The 19,787-nt window shown below is 35.0% G+C and overlaps 1 protein-coding gene across 1 annotated transcript in view; it reads left to right on the top strand.

Moving 5' to 3' along the window:
• The window catches only part of PTPRM (protein tyrosine phosphatase receptor type M), a gene marked incomplete at its 5' end in the record, with an annotated part of 332,499 nt that overhangs the window by 222,009 nt on the left and 90,703 nt on the right, over positions 1–19,787 (top strand). The window contains 2 exons of the mRNA XM_015814271.1: positions 4,682–4,693; positions 5,404–5,591. Of these exons, the coding sequence (XP_015669757.1) occupies positions 4,682–4,693; positions 5,404–5,591 (200 nt within the window). The remainder of the gene's footprint in view (positions 1–4,681; positions 4,694–5,403; positions 5,592–19,787) is intronic.

Raw genomic sequence — 19,787 nt, 5'->3', positions numbered from 1 at the left:
GCTTGCAATAAGGATTAAATTCTGGTATTCTGTGTAGTCACATGGTTACCAAATAAATGAAAGCCTTGGTTTGTGTTGAAAATTGTCTGATGGGGGGGTGCTCTAAGTCACAAAAGAGATACTGAGAGGAATGTTTTCTGTTTAACTCATAATAATGCAAGCTTTTTCAAGCCAATGAACTCCATTCAGTTCTTGAATAAGTCGCCAGATGACCATTTAAAAAAATAAAGGGGGAAATTAAATAAATTTAATTCAGTTCGTTTCTCTCAATAAAATCACTTCCCCTGTATTTAATAATTTTGCCTTCTGTTACATTAAAATGGTTATTAACATGCAATTTTTCCTGTGCAAGAACTTGACTATAATTACACATCTGTTTGAAGTAGCAATTCTTGGATAGTGTTTTTCATGGGAACTAAGTGACTGCAATATCAGGCCAAGGTAAACAATTAAACTGCTTTCTATTGTCATTAAATTATAGATATGAAATACTTTTTTTACATTTTAAGAAATCTTCAGTAACAGTGGCAGGGACATGCCATCCAAAGTCCAAGCAAGTGAAACTGATATAAACAGTTTACTTTTAATTTATTCATTTCTGTGCATTTTTATATGACAGTGCCTTTCTGTAAATAAATTTATCTCAGACCAGTAAGACCAGCAGTATTCCCATGTAGTTCATTTAATATGGAATGTCTAAGATGTAAATTAAAAATCAGATAGCAATAACAATAGCATTTAGACTTATATACTGCTTCACAGTGCTTTACAGCCCTCTCTAAGCGGTTTACAGAGTCAGCATATTGCCCCCAGCAGTCTGGGTCCTCATTTTACCGACATCAGAAGGATGGAAGGCTGAGTTAACCTTGAGCTGGTGAGAATTGAACTGCTGGCAGCTGGTAGTCAGCAGAAGTAGCCTGCAGTACTGCATTCTAACCACTGCGCCACCATAGCTCCTAATACAGTGGAGTGCAGTATATCTTCAAATTGTATCATTTCAGCGGTGGAACTGGCCTTTCAGGCATTTTGGGAAGACCATGTTTGAGCACCCATTTCATACTCAAAATAGGTATTCTGCATTTAAAACACAGCTTTCTGAAACAATTCAGCCTGAAATCTCACTCTTCATGTGAACTGAAACCAGTAATTAGGCTAATGATATTTGGGTCAGTTTCTTACCATATTGCTATTTTGTTCTGAAAAACAGCAAAAAAAAATAGATATAAGAATTGGTGACTTTCTGAACAACATTACACCAGAATACCATCAACTTTGTTTTGCATATTGGCAATGCAATTTAGAATTTCATTTCAATATGCACTTTATAGAAGAAATTAATAATTGTAGTATCCAGCAGTATGCAGATGGGATAATCAGATCTTTATTTCAAAGATCCATGTATATACCTTTATGAAAAAGCATGTTTTTAATATATAGAGGGATCTCTAACAGAAATAATTGTAATAGGCGCTGTATGAATATGCAACATAAATACAAAAGTTGTATTGACTCATTTTGCAGCCCGGTAGGGGATACTGCTACTTATCTATAATATAATAACCTAAAACGAAAATAATAAAGTCTCTATATACTTTATTTTGAAATCTCATAAACCAATTTCCAACCCTACGTTTCTTTCGTTACTTATTTTCTTATTTATTTTGTCTTTCTGTGTCTCAGCCACCTTGTAATATTCAGGTGCCATTTCAGCAACAACATATTGTAACAACACTTGTATATCGCCTTTCATACCATGCATCCTAATGCCATGCATCCCAGTTTTGTTGAAGAGGAGCTAAAGGGAACTCTGCATATCAGTATTTGTATCAGGTTAAATTTGGCCCACCCTGGAATCTGGGCGAAATTGCCACATGTATATGGCATCCATTTGCTATTCTAGATATTCAGAGTTAGGATTAAATGATTCACTAACTGCTTACGGGAGCAGTGCAATCCACCAGGCCAAAATAATTTCAGTAATGTTGGTGTTCTTTTCTTTATCATGTATAGAACTCTATGCATATATTCTGATTTTCATCTGGTGTAGATCATCTGTCTGACCTTAAGAACAGGGATATTCACTTTGCAACCCCCCAAATTTAATTAAGACTCCTAGAGCCTCTCCAAAATATTCTTATCACATAGTAATTTAAATGTAATAGAAGGGAAAAATTCTTCAATATTTTGGAAATAATCATACTATGGAGCTCTACATGTACCGAGATACTTAATCTAAATCATTTCACATTAAGATTAGTTTTAATCCTGATTTTTAGTTCCTAATCCCTTATTCCCTCCCCCATCCACTATTCTCTCTCCCTCTCTCTTTCTTGGGCAGGGGATGTGGTTTCCTGTACATCATTTGAAAGCTACAAAAATTTGTGTAGTACCAATTAAGAGATTAGAGCAGGGGTCTCAAACTGCCGGCCCACGGGCCGGATGCATCATCGGGAAACCATGCCCACCCAATTGCCGGCAATGGCAAAAAAGCTCCGATACGTTGCGTGACGTCACGTGACATCATGAATTTGACATGTCTGGATTAGAGCTTGTAGACAAATCTAAAAAATATTGTAGTTTTTTATGAATGGCTGGAGAATTTCTAAAATGTGACTGGGACCCCAGGGTATATTGCCATGAAAACAAAGGAAATGATCTGATTCCTAAATTATTTCTTCATTCACAAATGAATGGGGAATTTCCACCAATTCTTCCATTCATTCAATATAACTTCTAAAATTCATTCAAAATTCAGATTCCAAAGGAAAGGCTGATTTTTAAAAGATGGACTATGGAGAAAAGAGAAAGCCACATTTAATTAAAATCAAATATGTCCAGTTCAAAACAAGAGAAGTTGGGATTAAAACCAATCTCTGCAAATTATATTGTTAACATCTACTAAATAAGAACAGTGAAAGTCATGTTCTTTCAACTGTCCCTTTCATATTTCATTTAATCTAGTAATGTTAGATAGATAAATAATGTATCCCACTCTTAGATGAACTCTGGTGAATGTTCAGAGGTCTGTATACCTCTCTAGTTTTCCCCATTGAGTTAAAGGATTCTTTGGATATGGGCCAGGACTAAGATACGTGCACTGGGGACATTTACTGTCATACAGAAAAAGAAAAACCCGAACCAACCCTAAAATTTCACGTTCAGGGACAAACATGGTGCTATAAAGCTCATTTGCCAGTTATTTACTTCCAAACTGGAAATATAAGGATGGTTTTAAGAAAAGAGCATTTTTTCTGTCTTCCCATTGCTTTTCTCTCAGGTGCTTTTCTCAACATAGCATAGCAAACAGCCATTCTGGTTCTGTAGATGCAAAACTTGCAGCCTAAACTAAATAGCCTAAAATCTTGATTGGCTTGTTAGTCATTCTAGAGTGGTCTGCCTAAATGCTATTCCTAAAGCACATCAACTTTCCTCAATTTGGTGCCTTCTCCCCACTTCCCCCAGCTACATTGGGCTATAAGGCCCATGATTTGTAGGGTATATATTTGAACTGGGAATTTTGAGAGTTATTTAAGACAAGGTATTGGGGGGAAGCGAAGGTACACATTCAGACACACTACATAAAAAGCAAGTTAAGTGCTGAACATTTCAATTTGCATACTAGAAGGAAATGCTAAAAATGCTTCTGCTAATATCTATAGTTGTCCCATTCAATTAGTTCCTTTTCAAAAGTATTGGACAGTATCTAGGCGCTATAAATGCAGAGCCAAGCCTGGTTCTTTTCTTTCTTCGGAATAGTATAACATAAACCCAGGTTTATGTTATTCATATAAATATTTGCTTCAGGTTTATATTAATATTTAGAATTAAATATAACATAATTATCAAATCTCCATTAGGCAGATATGCTGGATTTCTACTCATGTCAGTCTGTTGTTAGTCATATGTAATCACTACAAATATTGATTCATGAATATTGAGAGCTCAGAGCTTTATACTGATGACCCATAAGGAGATGCTAAGGGATGGTGTTCAGTTCTGATATTATCTTCTCACTCTGGCACCATCAGAAATGTTAGAACTGTAGCTGTTAAAAGACCCATTCAACATCTAGAAAATTTTAAATTAGACACAACTCTTGCAGTTTCATGGTCTGTCTCTCTGTTTTGTCACATGATAGTAAATTTATGGGGACCATTAAACAATAGTGGGTATTTTTTTCACATAGAAGATTCAGTCTGTAAAACCTGCATCACTTGTTCATCCTTAATGTTCCAGTCAGCAGACCACATATAGGCTGTCATTTAATCTGCTTTGATCCCATGTAATAAAATGACCCTGCTTAAGAATTTCCAAGTAACCCATAGATTTAGAAGGCGATATACTTGTTTATTTTAATTTTTATTAAATAGATTTGTGAAGATTAATTTTTACAATGAGAGAAAAACAAAACATTTCATTCTCACTTGAGGTAGTTCTTGTCACATAAATTAAAAGCACCAACATGATTCAGCAAAAAAAACCAAAAAACATTTTTCTGGTTGTTCAGCCCTTTATGCTAATAAAATATTCAGTTTGTCTGATGGGAAACTAAACTGAAGGTGCTTAAATTACAACCATAAAAATACCTTGCAATTATTATTGTAGTACTGTTGCTTATGGCCTGTTTCCTTTTTTCTTCTCCTCCTTCTCTTTTTTTTCCTGATACGTATCTTCTTTAAAGTGCCAATAAATGGTAAGTTTCCCATTGCCCCATCAATGCTGTGGAGGGTGGGAGATGATGTGCTTCACATCAGTTTGAATCAGTCAGTGGGGTCATGTTGTATGTTGCCCTGCATGTAAGCTGACATATAACATTTCATGCTTGAATGTGATAGACCTTGCCATATATTTATCTAAATTTGCAGCATGCTAACTTCAGTCAAGCATTATCTCCAATCAAAAGGTTCCTCATCATTATTCTGTATATTTTCCTTCCTAATGTATCCAATCTCCATTTCCATTTTTCTCTTGCTTCCATTTTATTTTATGCATTTTAAACATTTTGCTTTCCACTCTGAAATATTGTGACAAATAATAAATAGTATCCTACTCCAGCAAATATTTAATTATTTATTAAGACTAGGACTTGATGAAGTTTCAGTCTGAAATTTCTGAACTATTTAGAAATCAGTATCCTAAAAAAATAAATTTCCCAATTTACTGATAGGTTTAAATGAGCAAATAAAATAATAAAATATGGTCTACACATTTTTTATTGTAAACTAATAGACCTCTGTCTCTTCCCAATACCTTGTGCTATCTCCATGAATAAACTACACAGTAGTTACAATTTAGCTCACCTAGACAATGAAAGATGATGATGGTGTTAAAAACTACATTCAAAATGTATATTATATATCAACTGGAAGTAGTCCGATACTTTATTGCATCTTGTTTCTCTAGATGAAACTCATACTGTCGGAAGTGACACAAGTAGCCTGGTCCAGTCACACACATACAAAAAACGAGACCCTGTAGATGTGCCATACCAGACAGGCCAGCTTCATCCAGCCATTCGTGTTGCAGATTTATTGCAACATATCACTCAGATGAAATGTGCAGAAGGCTATGGGTTCAAAGAAGAATATGAGGTAAGCTCCATACAATACATACTGTGTTGTGTTGTTCTTTTTCCGGCTATTTTTAAAATTGCATTAAAAATAAAAGTCATTTAGATTGAATGATGTAATAATGAAGAGGAGACAGTAAGGAATATAATATCTTTTATTTCCAATGTTTTGTTTCCCACAGAAGCTAGCAGATGTGAAACAAACAAACAGAATATGAGCGTTAGATTTATGCAAAGTTTGAAAGGGCCATTTCATTTTGATTTAATCTTCAGCCATGTGCTCCTTCTATAGAGCTTAATAAAGGGGAATGATGGTTTACTTCTAGGCCCCATGGAGGAACTGCTACATTGTGCAAAGCAACTACTCTAGTAGCCTTTGACATTAAGCAATAGATTCTTGGGATATTCTGGGACCTGAGAAACCTCTTTCCTTTTCTCTGAATGGAGGTCAATTTTCTTTAAGGAGAAGGAAGAGAAGGTAGCAAAACTCCTTGCTTTTAGTCATTCAAATAGATGTCCTTAGTGGTGTAAGCATGCTTATTTGAATATTCATAACTGTTTTTTAAAATAATGTTCACTAAAGACTTTAACAATAGCAAAATGTAATACAAAATAAGACTAAGCTGAAAATGAAAAATAGAAGTTAATGAAAAGATAAAAAGTGCAGAAAATAGAAAAAAGAAAATGAAAAAGATATTTAAGAAAGTGATCTCCAATCTTCTTTAAGGACATTACAAACTTAATATCCTTCTTCCCTCCTTGAAATTACATTACAAAGTTCATTTCTTCCTATATCCAACCCTTTTCAATTGATAAATCCAAAAACCATTAATTCAGTTCTATCGATTTTCAGCAGAAAGTCTATAAAAAGTCTCCACTATTTTGTAAAAGTATTTACTGTCTTATCCCTGATCCAACAAGTCAGTTTTGTATTCCTTTATTTTATATAATATTCTGGTTTTATTAATCCTTAACTTGAAATTTAAATGTTGTCATGAACATTTTTTTCTTCCAATACTAAAAAAAAAATATTAAGTCTTCAAGAACGTTAACCTTACTATTTTCATCAAGTCGTTCTACGAGTACTTTTGGTCTCAAATAGGATTCTTTCTCTAAATATTCCCTATTTATTACTACTATTTTATTTTACAAAATCTACACTTTTAATTTGTTTCACCTATCCACTCAATTATCCTGAAGATTCTTCAGTTGTTTTTTTATCTCTACTTTTATCTCTTCTTTCTTATCTCTTTTAAATAATGAATTCACATAGGCAATTATTGATGCAGTTATTGTAGCTGTAACATTCTTTCTCAATTCATCAAAAATTTGTTGGAATGCATCAAGTGTAATATCTTTTTTTGTTATTTATATAAATTACATTACTTTTCTAATAACAGCCATTTCCATCCCGAAAGAGAAAATAACAAGTAAAAAACTAATTCCCTCCTTTCTCTAGTCTTTAGCTCCATTCATTACACACAGTTCTGTAATCAGATGATCATTAGCAAATTTCCCTTATCTTTTGTTTTGCAAAGTTGTCCAGTCATTGTGTCCAATTAGTAGCAATAAAATTCCTTCCCACAGAGATATGTTAATCATTTACTCAGTTTAAAAATACTTTTTAAAGCAAATTGAAATTCAACTGGTGTGTTCTAAACTTTCTTATTTTAATTCTTGGTGAATTTTTTTACCTTTAATTATTTTTAAATCCTATAAATTATTCCTTTGCTCTTTTCTTTAATCTGGGATAAAGGATCATTTACTGAATGGCTAGATTGCTCTGCTGCATCAAAGATCTTTCTTTAACTTTGAAGTAATTGTCTTCCAAATCTGTTTTAAAAAATGGGAGCTTTTGCAAACCCAATGTCTTTTATAGAATACGCTATTACTGAGAGCTTGCCATCTCTTCCACAGACACTGCTGCTCCAAAAATCAGATCCATAAGACTGAAAGTTCTGCACACTTCTCAGACACTTCTCCTGCCCTTTCCTTATCTGGAGAGGTGCTGTTCCTATTCTTAAATTAGGCTCATTAGTGTGAATATTGGTTATTAGCATATCCTGAAGTATTGTAGAATTTCTAGTACTTTGCTGGATAAACGCCATGTGACAGAGATAAGAAATACATCTAATTAGATTTTATTATATTTAGCTTGATATTCAAATGACAGATATTTTTTTATTGTATGCTCAGTTTATACTCAAAATGTTATTACATTGAATTAGGTTATAATGAGTCACCCATGCAGAGAAACCATTCACCTTCCTGCAGTGGAGCTTGTCCATCTTAGTTTTCCCTACCCCGCGGTCATGTGACCAGAGTTTACAACTGATTTTGCCAGAAATTAACAGCACTCCATGATGTCATGCTGGCCACATGACCACAGAAATATCTTTGGACAGCACTGGCTCAGTGGCCTTGAAATGGAGATGATCACTGCCCTCTACAGTTGACAGCAATTAGTGGAGTAAAATCCATAGGAACTCTCTTTTTTGCCAGAAATTAATGTTTTCTTCTAGTTTCTGGAAAAAAACATCCAGTGAGGACAATGGATTTGCTTAAAAGTGAAGTATAAACTTTACACCATCACATTCGCTTAGTAGTCTCCACAAAGAGGATTATAAAATTAGGTGTCATGTGACCCACTTTAACTATGGCACGACTTATGGCCATAATTATGGGGTCAATTATGGTCATAAGTTGAGGACTACTAGTATTAATGAGTTCGTTGTATTAACTAGTTATCAGAACATAAATAATGATATAAAAGTAAAGGTCCCGGGCTTATGGAGCAAAGGAACTGGATGAGGCTGTCTGCAAGCCCACAGGAAGGGAGAGAGGTTTTTGGAGGAGATGGAGGCAGCGGCAGCAGCAGGCTCCAGGGGTGAAAAGAAGAGAGGCCCCTTTAAGGAAAAGGTGGAAGAGACAGGATCAGAAAGGAGGCGAGGTTGTCGTGCAGGAATACAAGCTAATTTGAGGGCTAATTTACATGGAGCTCTGTTTCCATCTGTCCTGTTTGCCGTTGTTCGCCCCCTAGAGACTAAAATGGAAGATCTGTAACTTGAGCTGGCCACAAACAAGGAGTGTATATCGGAGGTGGTGACCCTTTGAGAGCTGTATGCAATGAAATTTCATTTTGATATGTGCCAATTGGTGTACATTCAAAGTGACAATAAAGTTATTATTATTATTTACTGGTGATGATGTTATTTTATGAATTAAATTAGATCCTGCCTGCATCTTTACAGCATCTTTCAACTTCTATTCAGAAAGAGCTGCTAAATAGTTAGAATATAAACCAGGTGAGCAGATAACTAAAATGGCCAACATCTTAGAACTACCCTAGTGTCAATGTGCCAAACATTTTGGACCTTTACTTTGCATTTTTTGGAGTTTGAGGGCAGGGGGTGAGAGTTAAAGGACCAAATGTTTGACTGCTTTCAGGTTTGCATAGGCTTAAAGCACTTTATTGCATGATTGATCAGATGTCCACATTTCTACAGCATTGCAATCCAGAGATTTGCAGTGGCTTACATTTTAAAATCCCTCAGAATACAAATCCTGCCCTTGATATATCATGTAAAATGCGATGTAGCCCTTGAACTGACAGAAGTGATATGCTTTTGCTATAAACATTCAATAAATATTCTGTATTTATTTATTCATACATTCATTGAATATATATCTTACTGGAGGCAGAAGGTATAGCACTTCCTCATCTAATTTTCCCCCACAACAACTCTAGAAATTAGATTGGACAGGCTGATGCTGACTGACCTTAAGTTAGGTTTTAGACCAACATTTTGAATATTGTTTACCAGCACACTATAGCATGGCTGACCCAGGAATTCTGAGAATTGAAGTCCACAAGTCCACAAGTTGCCAAGTTTGGAGACCCCTATAAGAATGGAGATAATAAGTAATAAAAAAATGTAGAATTAAAAAAAAGTTAGCCTAAAATATATGTGTAATTAACTGGATGCTGAATTTTTCATTGATGATACATCTCTAAGGCTCTATGTATTTTTTGTTACAGTTAAAAAAATTAGCACATCTTTTATATCCCTTAAAACAATTATACATATCTTTACTAATAAATCATGCAAATTGCTCTTATAATTATGGTACACAAATGCCTCCTACAATTTTTACGGATTTTTAAAATATTTTTTGAACGTTTAGAAAGGAAAAAAGCAAAGTCAAGAAACAAGATTAAAACACTAAATAAGTAGATAAGAGATTTACAAGCATTATAAAATTAAATAAATTAAGAATATCTTCTCAGAATGTTAATTTAGTCCTACATACTTAAATGCCTAACTTCATTTGAAAACTACAAATATAAAAACAAATTAAAATGAAAAATCACACTCTCATCTAATCAATAGGAAATTTATTCTTATTTAACAAAAATCCATGACTTAAATGTTAAAAGTTTATATTAAAAAAATCTGAATTTCAGGTGTGTTAGAAGCCCATTGAAAGAATTGTAGTCCACAACTAGTTTGCAAATGTATTAAATTTTATATCAGATTTCTTTTTCAAATATGACATTTGGGAATACTACAACTTTAGTTGCCATTTTAAATTATCTGCAATTAATTGGATATTTTTCTTACCATTTTTATAATTATAATATTGCTTTTTCATTAAATAAAATATTTTAAAATACTTTAGCAGTAAAATAAAATTAGCTATTTATTTATTTATTTCAAATTCATTCTAGTATTTCTGTATAATAGTTTCCCTTTAAAAGATTGATTATGCTTCAAATATATATAAAACCTAAAAAACAGGTTTTTTAAAAAAAAAACAAAAAACACCAATATAATATTTAATTCAATCTATATACTCACTAACTTCCTACTAAAGGAAAGTACTTGTTTTTCAGATCACTTAATGACCACAATTAAACCTGGAATCTCTGTGCTCTGTGAGCTTGGTTGTTTGCTTGTAGATTTTTCATTACCTAACTAGGTAACATCATGACATTACCCATTTCATTGGGTAATGAAAAGCCTGCAAATATACAATCAGAGGGCACCAAGTCTTACAATAAGCATTTTTATTTGAGAGTTGTGTCTTTTAATCATTCCTGTTGACATTTCCTTAATCTTGCAATAAACATATTTAACAAAGAGATGCATATTTGAATCCTTGACCATGATGTTTCTAGTTCTAGTCTTACCCATGAGAAGCTGACAGGATTAAAGAAACTAAATGATTTTATTTGTTTATTTGTTTTTTTAATATCCTGCCTTTATTATTTTTACAAATAAGTCAAGGCAGCAAACATCCAACATACCTTCCTCCTCCTATTTTCCTCACAACAACAACAATCCCATGAGGTGGGTTGGGCTGAGAAAGAGTGACTGGCCCAAGGTCACTTAACTGGCTTTCATGACTTAGGTGTGACTAGAACTCCCAGTCTTATTTCTAGCCTGGTGCCCTAATCATTAGGTAAAAATGGCTTGGTTAGAAATACATAAAAGTAACAATGTGGAAAAAAAGAGAAATAAACATTCTTTCTAGTTTACAGAATCCAAATACTACTAAAATTCTTGTATTTGTAACATTAAACTGGGAAAAGCAATGCATCATAGGGCAGCAAGTTTTGAATTAAAGTACCTCAGATGGATTAATTTACAGAATGCATCCAAATTCCAGGACCCATTACTCCCATAGAATTAAAATTTGGTAAACAGTGTAAAATATTTTATGACATAATAGAAAATGTCATAAAACATTTCCTATGGTCATCTCTTCATATTTGACTGTGCTATACAGTTTAACATGGGCTATTGTCAAGGCAGATGTTGCCCTGAATATCTCCCTGAATTTTTAAGAATTTTTCAAGTACATAAGAAGTTCTGTTATTGAGGACTTCTGGTTTGCGTCATGGCGTTGCAGCCAAAGGAAAGCGGGGCTCCGCTTCCCACTGCTAATTTCACCCTTCCAGAGGGTTCTTAATGGGCCTAAAGTCGCCCCAGAGAGACAATGAAGAAGGAGGGGACCCTCGTAGATCACGGAAAGAGGGCAGTCGATCCGTTTAAAGTAAAGCCCTCCAAACCAGCAGGGGAAAGGCTAGCTGTATTTCTGTGGCTAGCCCAAGCCATTGACAACCGAACAAAGAAAGCACCAGCATTATCAGCATTTTAAACAATGTGTGTGAAACTGGATGAGAATATTAATCCTTTCTCTATTAGTTCGATACTTGACTCCCTGGATAAGACAAACTCCCATAAAGCAAGAAATCCCCAAGCATGAGAAGGAAGGGGACTTTTGTCCCCCTTCCAGAGAAATAAAAGCAGTGGGTAAATCTTTTGTGGGGACAAAAAGAAGAAGAATATAATACCAAAGTGGAAGTTCTACAAAGACAGAGGGTTGTCAAATCGTAGAATTGAGAAATCTGTTAAAGGTTTTCTCTTTGGAAAGAATATTGAGATGAAATTCAAGAAACTTTAAAGCGAAAATAATTGTTTGTTTTATGTGTTGGGAAATGGACATCTGAGGACATCTAGTGGTGGCATTAGAGGTACAACATTAAGCTTATTGCAGCTACAGCGGATTTGGCACAATGGCCAGACACAGATACTGTAAATTCCTAGCTTTTTTGACCTTCATTCAAGCTTTTAGTTCAACAGAAAACAGCTGGCAAGGAAGAAAAATATTTTGGACTATTCTCTGTTTGGTGGAAGATATAACTGTTTTGAAACTTGCTAACTATTTTGGATTACAAACATTGACTGAAACTTAACTCTTGACTTTCTGCCTCTTGGTTATTTTTTTTTACCGGGGAGAGACCAAAGGATTGACTAAGGTGGTTGGACATTATGGATTACAAATATTGTTTGATTGAAACTTTTGGATTCCCAGAAGAGTTGTGACAAAATACCCCTTGTTGATGGTAGACCCATATTGTGGAACTTATTGGATTATAGAGGCCACATATAAAGACTATAAGAATTATATGAGATGATTTTAAACCTAAATCTAAATTTAAGTTGTATATTGTTGTATTGATTATAAGATTGGTCCTGTCAAATAAGACTAGCATCTGGGAAATATAAATAGAGGGAGGGAACAGAAATGAGTGCTCTACACTTAGCTAAAAGTTCTGTCATTATTGAAAGCATTGAGCAATCAGATAAGGAAATACCTCTGAAACAATGACCCAAGGGGTCACAGATTGTCTAGTATATGGCTGAGATGTGATATCACGGGCATTTTGACAAACTTGGAGATACTTGACATGTCTTTTTCTGAGATAGTTTAAGAAGAATACTGTAGATGAACAATTGCGTATAGCTGGTCTACTAGCCAGTTAGTGCCTTGATACTTTTAAATAAATGGAGTTATATTTAAAATGGCTTATTTAATAGTTAGTTTAAAACCATTTTATAGTTAGGCAATATTGTCTTTCATTTAAAAGCATAGTCTTACACGTTAAATTTTACAAAACTTCCCTTGCTAGTTGAAATGAAGGTTGAAAATGTGTCACACTTGAAGATTATGGAGGGAATAATATTTGAATAGACCAAGTCATAACAGATCAAAATATGTAAAGAAGCTAGCAAAAGAATAAAATATTCTCTGAGATCCATAACAGTGAGAGTCTTATTAATTCCTATATTAAAGAACTATAAATGCTTATAAATGCCCTGAAATAACTTGTAAGTTATTCAAACGATTCTTCTGCCTGTCCCTCAATAAGATAATGTTGTTCATTAACACATACATTCTGTCTCTGAATGTGTTTGTCGATGTGTATATGAGTTTTTGTTATACTTCTTTGCTTTTGCAAAGCCATCACTCACATATTCATGCCAAATCTATGCCAAATCAGTGGTTTAAAAATATTATTGAAGTGACATTTGGATGGATAGAATGATGTATTAAGCCAATATGCTTCTCCTTATGTTTAAAACTGTGAAAACAGCTCTGACTTGCTAGAGTCAGCGGTTGTCTCTGAGTAAGTGTCAGCTGAATATGATTCAGTTCTTGTCCTTATTATTCCCCAGGGTAGATTCAGATAAATTTGATATCAAGGATTAAAAAGAAAGATTAACTTTCTGCTTGGGTTTATAAATACACCAGATTTGTCACTACTTCACAGTTCTTCACAAGAACCCTTCAGTGTAGGGCAGCATCATGGTCAAGGAACCATGAGAATTGGCCTGCAACACAACTTAAAGAAAAGCTTTGAAAGTGAATGAACCTGCTCTACTCCAGTTGGCGGAGATGGCTCCTTCCCTCCCTCTCTCCCTCCCTCCCTTCTCTCTCTCTCTCTCTCAACAATTGTAGCTGTTAAGAAGAAACATAATGTCTGTGGCAAATCAGGTAGCTGGGAATCATTCTAGGAGGAAAATGGTTATCATTCCTAGCTTGCTACGTAACTGATACAATTAATAGGTAGTCTTAAATTTACAATCATTCCTTCAGCAATGATCATAATCTGGGCACTTGTCATCCGGCTCACACTTTTGACCAGTTGCAGCAATCATCTAATCACTATTTGCAACTTTTCCTACCAGCTTCCCAGTCAGTAGGGAGGCTGGCAGGGAAGTTTGCACGTTGCTGGTACATGTGCACCCTTTTCCAATCTCTGTGTGCTCACCCTGCACTCAAGTTGCTGGCATAGCTCTCTTCCACTTGTACACCCTCCCCAAGCCCCACTGCACTTTTCCTGCCACTCATGTATTTCCACGCACTCTCCCCAATTCTCACTAAGTCTCCCTTGCACCATTGCATACCTTCCTGACCCTCACTGTGCCTCCCTCATAGATCTCCGTAGTCTCACCACGCTTTTCTTCCACCCTTGTGTATCTTCCTCAACCCTCGTCATGCATTTCTTGCACCCTCCTCAATTCTTGTCATGTCCCTAATACCCCCATGCATCCTTCACACCTTGCACTCACTCCTGACCCTCCCTTGCATTGTCCTGCATCACATCACACATTATCCTCAACCATCACTGTGCCTTCTTTGTACCCTTGAGCATCCTCCATAACCCTTGACACCCTCAGCATACTTCCCTTGTACTCCCACACACTCTCCACAACCCCTGACATGCCTCCTTCCACCCTCCTTCACCCTCTCACATTTTTCCCCACCCAGCAGCAGCCCCCTGCCTGCTTACACACCATCAGGAACTTGCAACTTCCTGCCAGCTTCCCTACTGACTTGGTTGTAGGATGCCATGCCTAACAAACATGGGATTTAATTAATAACAGCAACCTGGTCTATAGAGATTGCTGTCACTAAGCAATGTTGTCACAGTTAATGACTGCATTGTTTAGTGATGGAAAGTCTGGTCCTAATTGCTATTGTATGTCAAGAACTATCTGCATAGTATCTTTTTAGTTGCCTGGACAATCCTTTGTCCCCATCTGAAATATATGTATATGAGATCATTTGTTGTACCTTCGTTAATGTAACTGTGAAGGATCAGACTAAAGAATAAACAAGGAACAGTGATAGAAAGATAAAATTAAGAAAGCATTTGCTGAAAAAATGGATATGAACTGGTTTTAATAAGACTGAAGGAGATACAAAATAAAATTACAGAGGATGCCTCATTTTTTCTTTCTTGGAGACTTCATGAAACTGGCTTGAAATTTATGACCAGCACTATAGCCAGACAGGATTTATTTTTAGCTTACAGTAGAGGAAGACAATTTATTAGAGATTTTTTTTAATTTGCCAAATTANAAATTAGATCCTGCCTGCATCTTTACAGCATCTTTCAACTTCTATTCAGAAAGAGCTGCTAAATAGTTAGAATATAAACCAGGTGAGCAGATAACTAAAATGGCCAACATCTTAGAACTACCCTAGTGTCAATGTGCCAAACATTTTGGACCTTTACTTTGCATTTTTTGGAGTTTGAGGGCAGGGGGTGAGAGTTAAAAGACCAAATGTTTGACTGCTTTCAGGTTTGCATAGGCTTAAAGCACTTTATTGCGTGATTGATCAGATGTCCACATTTCTACAGCATTGCAATCCAGAGATTTGCAGTGGCTTACATTTTACTCATGTTTCCACTTTAAAATCCCTCAGAATACAAATCCTGCCCTTGATATATCATGTAAAATGCGATGTAGCCCTTGAACTGACAGAAGTGATATGCTTTTGCTATAAACATTCAATAAATATTCTGTATTTATTTATTCATACATTCATTGAATATATATCTTACTGGAGGCAGAAGGTATAGCACTTCCTCATCTAATTTTCCCCCACAACAACTCTAGAAATTAGATTGGACAGGCTGATGCTGACTGACCTTAAGTTAGGTTTTAGACCAACATTTTGAATATTGTTTACCAGCACACTATAGCATGGCTCACTCAGGAATTCTGAGAATTGAAGTCCACAAGTCCACAGGTTGCCAAGTTTGGAGACCCCTATAAGAATGGAGATAATAAGTAATAAGAAAAATGTAGAATTAAAAAAAAGGTTAGCCTAAAATATATGTGTAATTAACTGGATGCTGAATTTTTCATTGATGATACATCTATAAGGCTCTATGTATTTTTTGTTACAGTTAAAAAAATTAGCACATCTTTTATATCCCTTAAAACAATTATACATATCTTTACTAATAAATCATGCAAATTGCTCTTATAATTATGGTACACAAATGCCTCCTACAATTTTTACGGATTTTTAAAATATTTATTGAACATTTAGAAAGGAAAAAAGCAAAGTCAAGAAACAAGATTAAAATACTAAATAAGTAGATAAGAGATTTACAAGCATTATAAAATTAAATAAATTAAGAATATATTCTCCGAATGTTAATTTAGTCCTACATACTTAAATGCCTAACTTCATTTGAAAACTACAAATATAAAAACAAATTAAAATGAAAAATCACACTCTCATCTAATCAATAGGAAATTTATTCTTATTTAACAAAAATCCATGACTTAAATGTTAAAAGTTTATATTAAAAAAATCTGAATTTCAGGTGTGTTAGAAGCCCATTGAAAGAATTGTAGTCCACAACTAGTTTGCAAATGTATTACATTTTATATCAGATTTCTTTTTCAAATATGACATTTGGGAATACTACAACTTTAGTTGCCATTTTAAATTATCTGCAATTAATTGGATATTTTTCTTACCATTTTTATAATTATAATATTGCTTTTTCATTAAATAAAATATTTTAAAATACTTTAGCAGTAAAATAAAATTAGCTATGGTTCATCTACTTTATTTCAAATTCATTCTAGTATTTCTGTATAATAGTTTCCCTTTAAAAGATTGATTATGCTTCAAATATATATAAAACCTAAGAAACAGGTTTTTTTTTAAAAAAAAAACACACCAATATAATATTTAATTCAGTCTATATACTCACTAACTTCCTACTAAAGGAAAGTACTTGTTTTTCAGATCACTTAATGACCACAATTAAACCTGGAATCTCTGTGCTCTATGAGCTTGGTTGTTTGCTTGTAGATTTTTCATTACCTAACTAGGTAACATCATGACATTACCCATTTCATTGGGTAATGAAAAGCCTGCAAATATACAATCAGAGGGCACCAAGTCTTACAATAAGCATTTTTATTTGAGAGTTGTGTCTTTTAATCATTCCTGTTGACATTTCCTTAATCTTGCAATAAACATATTTAACAAAGAGATGCATATTTGAATCCTTGACCATGATGTTTCTAGTTCTAGTCTTACCCATGAGAAGCTGACAGGATTAAAGAAACTAAATGATTTTATTTGTTTGTTTGTTTTTTTAATATCCTGCCTTTATTATTTTTACAAATAAGTCAAGGCAGCAAACATCCAACATACCTTCCTCCTCCTATTTTCCCCACAACAACAATCCCATGAGGTGGGTTGGGCTGAGAAAGAGTGACTGGCCCAAGGTCACTTAACTGGCTTTCATGACTTAGGTGTGACTAGAACTCCCAGTCTTATTTCTAGCCTGGTGCCCTAATCATTAGGTAAAAATGGCTTGGTTAGAAATACATAAAAGTAACAATGTGGAAAAAAAGAGAAATAAACATTCTTTCTAGTTTACAGAATCCAAATACTACTAAAATTCTTGTATTTGTAACATTAAACTGGGAAAAGCAATGCATCATAGGGCAACAAGTTTTGAATTAAAGTACCTCAGATGGATTAATTTACAGAATGCATCCAAATTCCAGGACCCATTACTCCCATAGAATTAAAATTTGGTAAACAGTGTAAAATATTTTATGACATAATAGAAAATGTCATAAAACATTTCCTATGGTCATCTCTTCATATTTGACTGTGCTATACAGTTTAACATGGGCTATTGTCAAGGCAGATGTTGCCCTGAATATCTTCCTGAATTTTTAAGAATTTTTCAAGTACATAAGAAGTTCTGTTATTGAGGACTTCCGGTTTGTGTCATGGCGTTGCAGCCAAAGGAAAGCGGGGCTCCGCTTCCCACTGCTAATTTCACCCTGCCAGAGGGTTCTAAATGGGCCTAAAGTCGCCCCAGAGAGACAATGAAGAAGGAGGGGACCCTCGTAGATCACGGAAAGAGGGCAGTCGATCCGTTTAAAGTAAAGCCCTCCAAACCGGCAGGGGAAAGGCTAGCTGTATTTCTGTGGCTAGCCCAAGCCATTGACAACCGAACAAAGAAAGCACCAGCATTATCAGCATTTTAAACAATATGTGTGAAACTGGATGAGAATATTAATCTTTTCTCTATTAGTTCGATACTTGACTCCCTGGATAAGACAAACTCCCATAAAGCAAGAAATCCCCAAGCATGAGAAGGAAGGGGACTTTTGCCCCCCTTCCAGAGAAATAAAAGCAGTGGGTAAATCTTTTGTGGGGACAAAAAGAAGAAGAATATAATACCAAAGTGGAAGTTCTACAAAGACAGAGGGTTGTCAAATCGTAGAATTGAGAAATCTGTTAAAGGTTTTCTCTTTGGAAAGAATATTGGGATGAAATTCAAGAAACTTTATAGCGAAAATAATTGTTTGTTTTATGTGTTGGGAAATGGACATCTGAGGACATCTAGTGGTGGCATTAGAGGTACAACATTAAGCTTATTGCGGCTACAGTGGATTTGGCACAATGGCCAGACACAGATACTGTAAATTCCTAGCTTTTTTGACCTTCACTCAAGCTTTTAGTTCAACAGAAAACAGCTGGCAACGAAGAAAAATATTTTGGACTATTCTCTGTTTGGTGGAAGATATAACTGTTTTGAAACTTGCTAACTATTTTGGATTACAAACATTGACTGAAACTTAACTCTTGACTTTCTGCCTCTTGGTTATTTTTTTTACCGGGAAGAGACCAAAGGATTGACTGTAAGGTGGTTGGACATTATGGATTACAAATATTGTTTGATTGAAACTTTTGGATTCCCAGAAGAGTTGTGACAAAATACCCCTTGTTGATGGTAGACCCATATTGTGGAACTTATTGGATTATAGAGGCCACATATAAAGACTATAAGAATTATATGAGATGATTTTAAACCTAAATCTAAATTTAAGTTGTATATTGTTGTATTGATTATAAGATTGGTCCTGTCAAATAAGACTAGCATCTGGGAAATATAAATAGAGGGAGGGAACAAAAATGAGTGCTCTACACTTAACTAAAAGTTCTGTCATTATTGAAAGCATTGAGCAATCAGATAAGGAAATACCTCTGAAACAATGACCCAAGGGGTCACAGATTGTCTAGTATATGGCTGAGATGTGATATCATAGGCATTTTGACAAACTTGGAGATACTTGACATGTCTTTTTCTGAGATAGTTTAAGAAGAATACTGTAGATGAACAATTGCGTATAGCTGGTCTACTAGCCAGTTAGTGCTTTGATACTTTTAAATAAATGGAGTTATATTTAAAATGGCTTATTTAATAGTTAATTTAAAACCGGTGGCAGGCGACTTCGTCTGTCGCAGCTGTTTGCTACCTCCCGCCTGTTTTGCGTAAAAGCCGGTTTGACAGCCAGCACCAGCTGTCAAACGGCTTGATACCTTTCCCCTGGTATAAGGGGATAGGTGAGCTGCCCGGGGTAGGAGTTGAGTTCCCGAGTCGTCCTATATGGACGATGTAGGCGAGAACTCCTCCGGAGCCCCGAGGATTCTCCGCGATCCAGGACGCCTTCGCTTCGGCGAAGCTAGAAGCCGCCGCCACTGCTGCAACTTGAAGTTAATTGTGAGTTTTACTTGTAAGCAGACGAAC

The sequence above is a fragment of the Protobothrops mucrosquamatus genome, unplaced genomic scaffold, assembly GCF_001527695.2.
Source record: "Protobothrops mucrosquamatus isolate PMUCROS unplaced genomic scaffold, P.Mucros_1.0 scaffold233, whole genome shotgun sequence".
Lineage (NCBI taxonomy): Eukaryota > Metazoa > Chordata > Lepidosauria > Squamata > Viperidae > Protobothrops > Protobothrops mucrosquamatus.
Note: the sequence above shows the minus strand (reverse complement) of the source record. Positions and strands in the feature narration are given on the sequence as shown.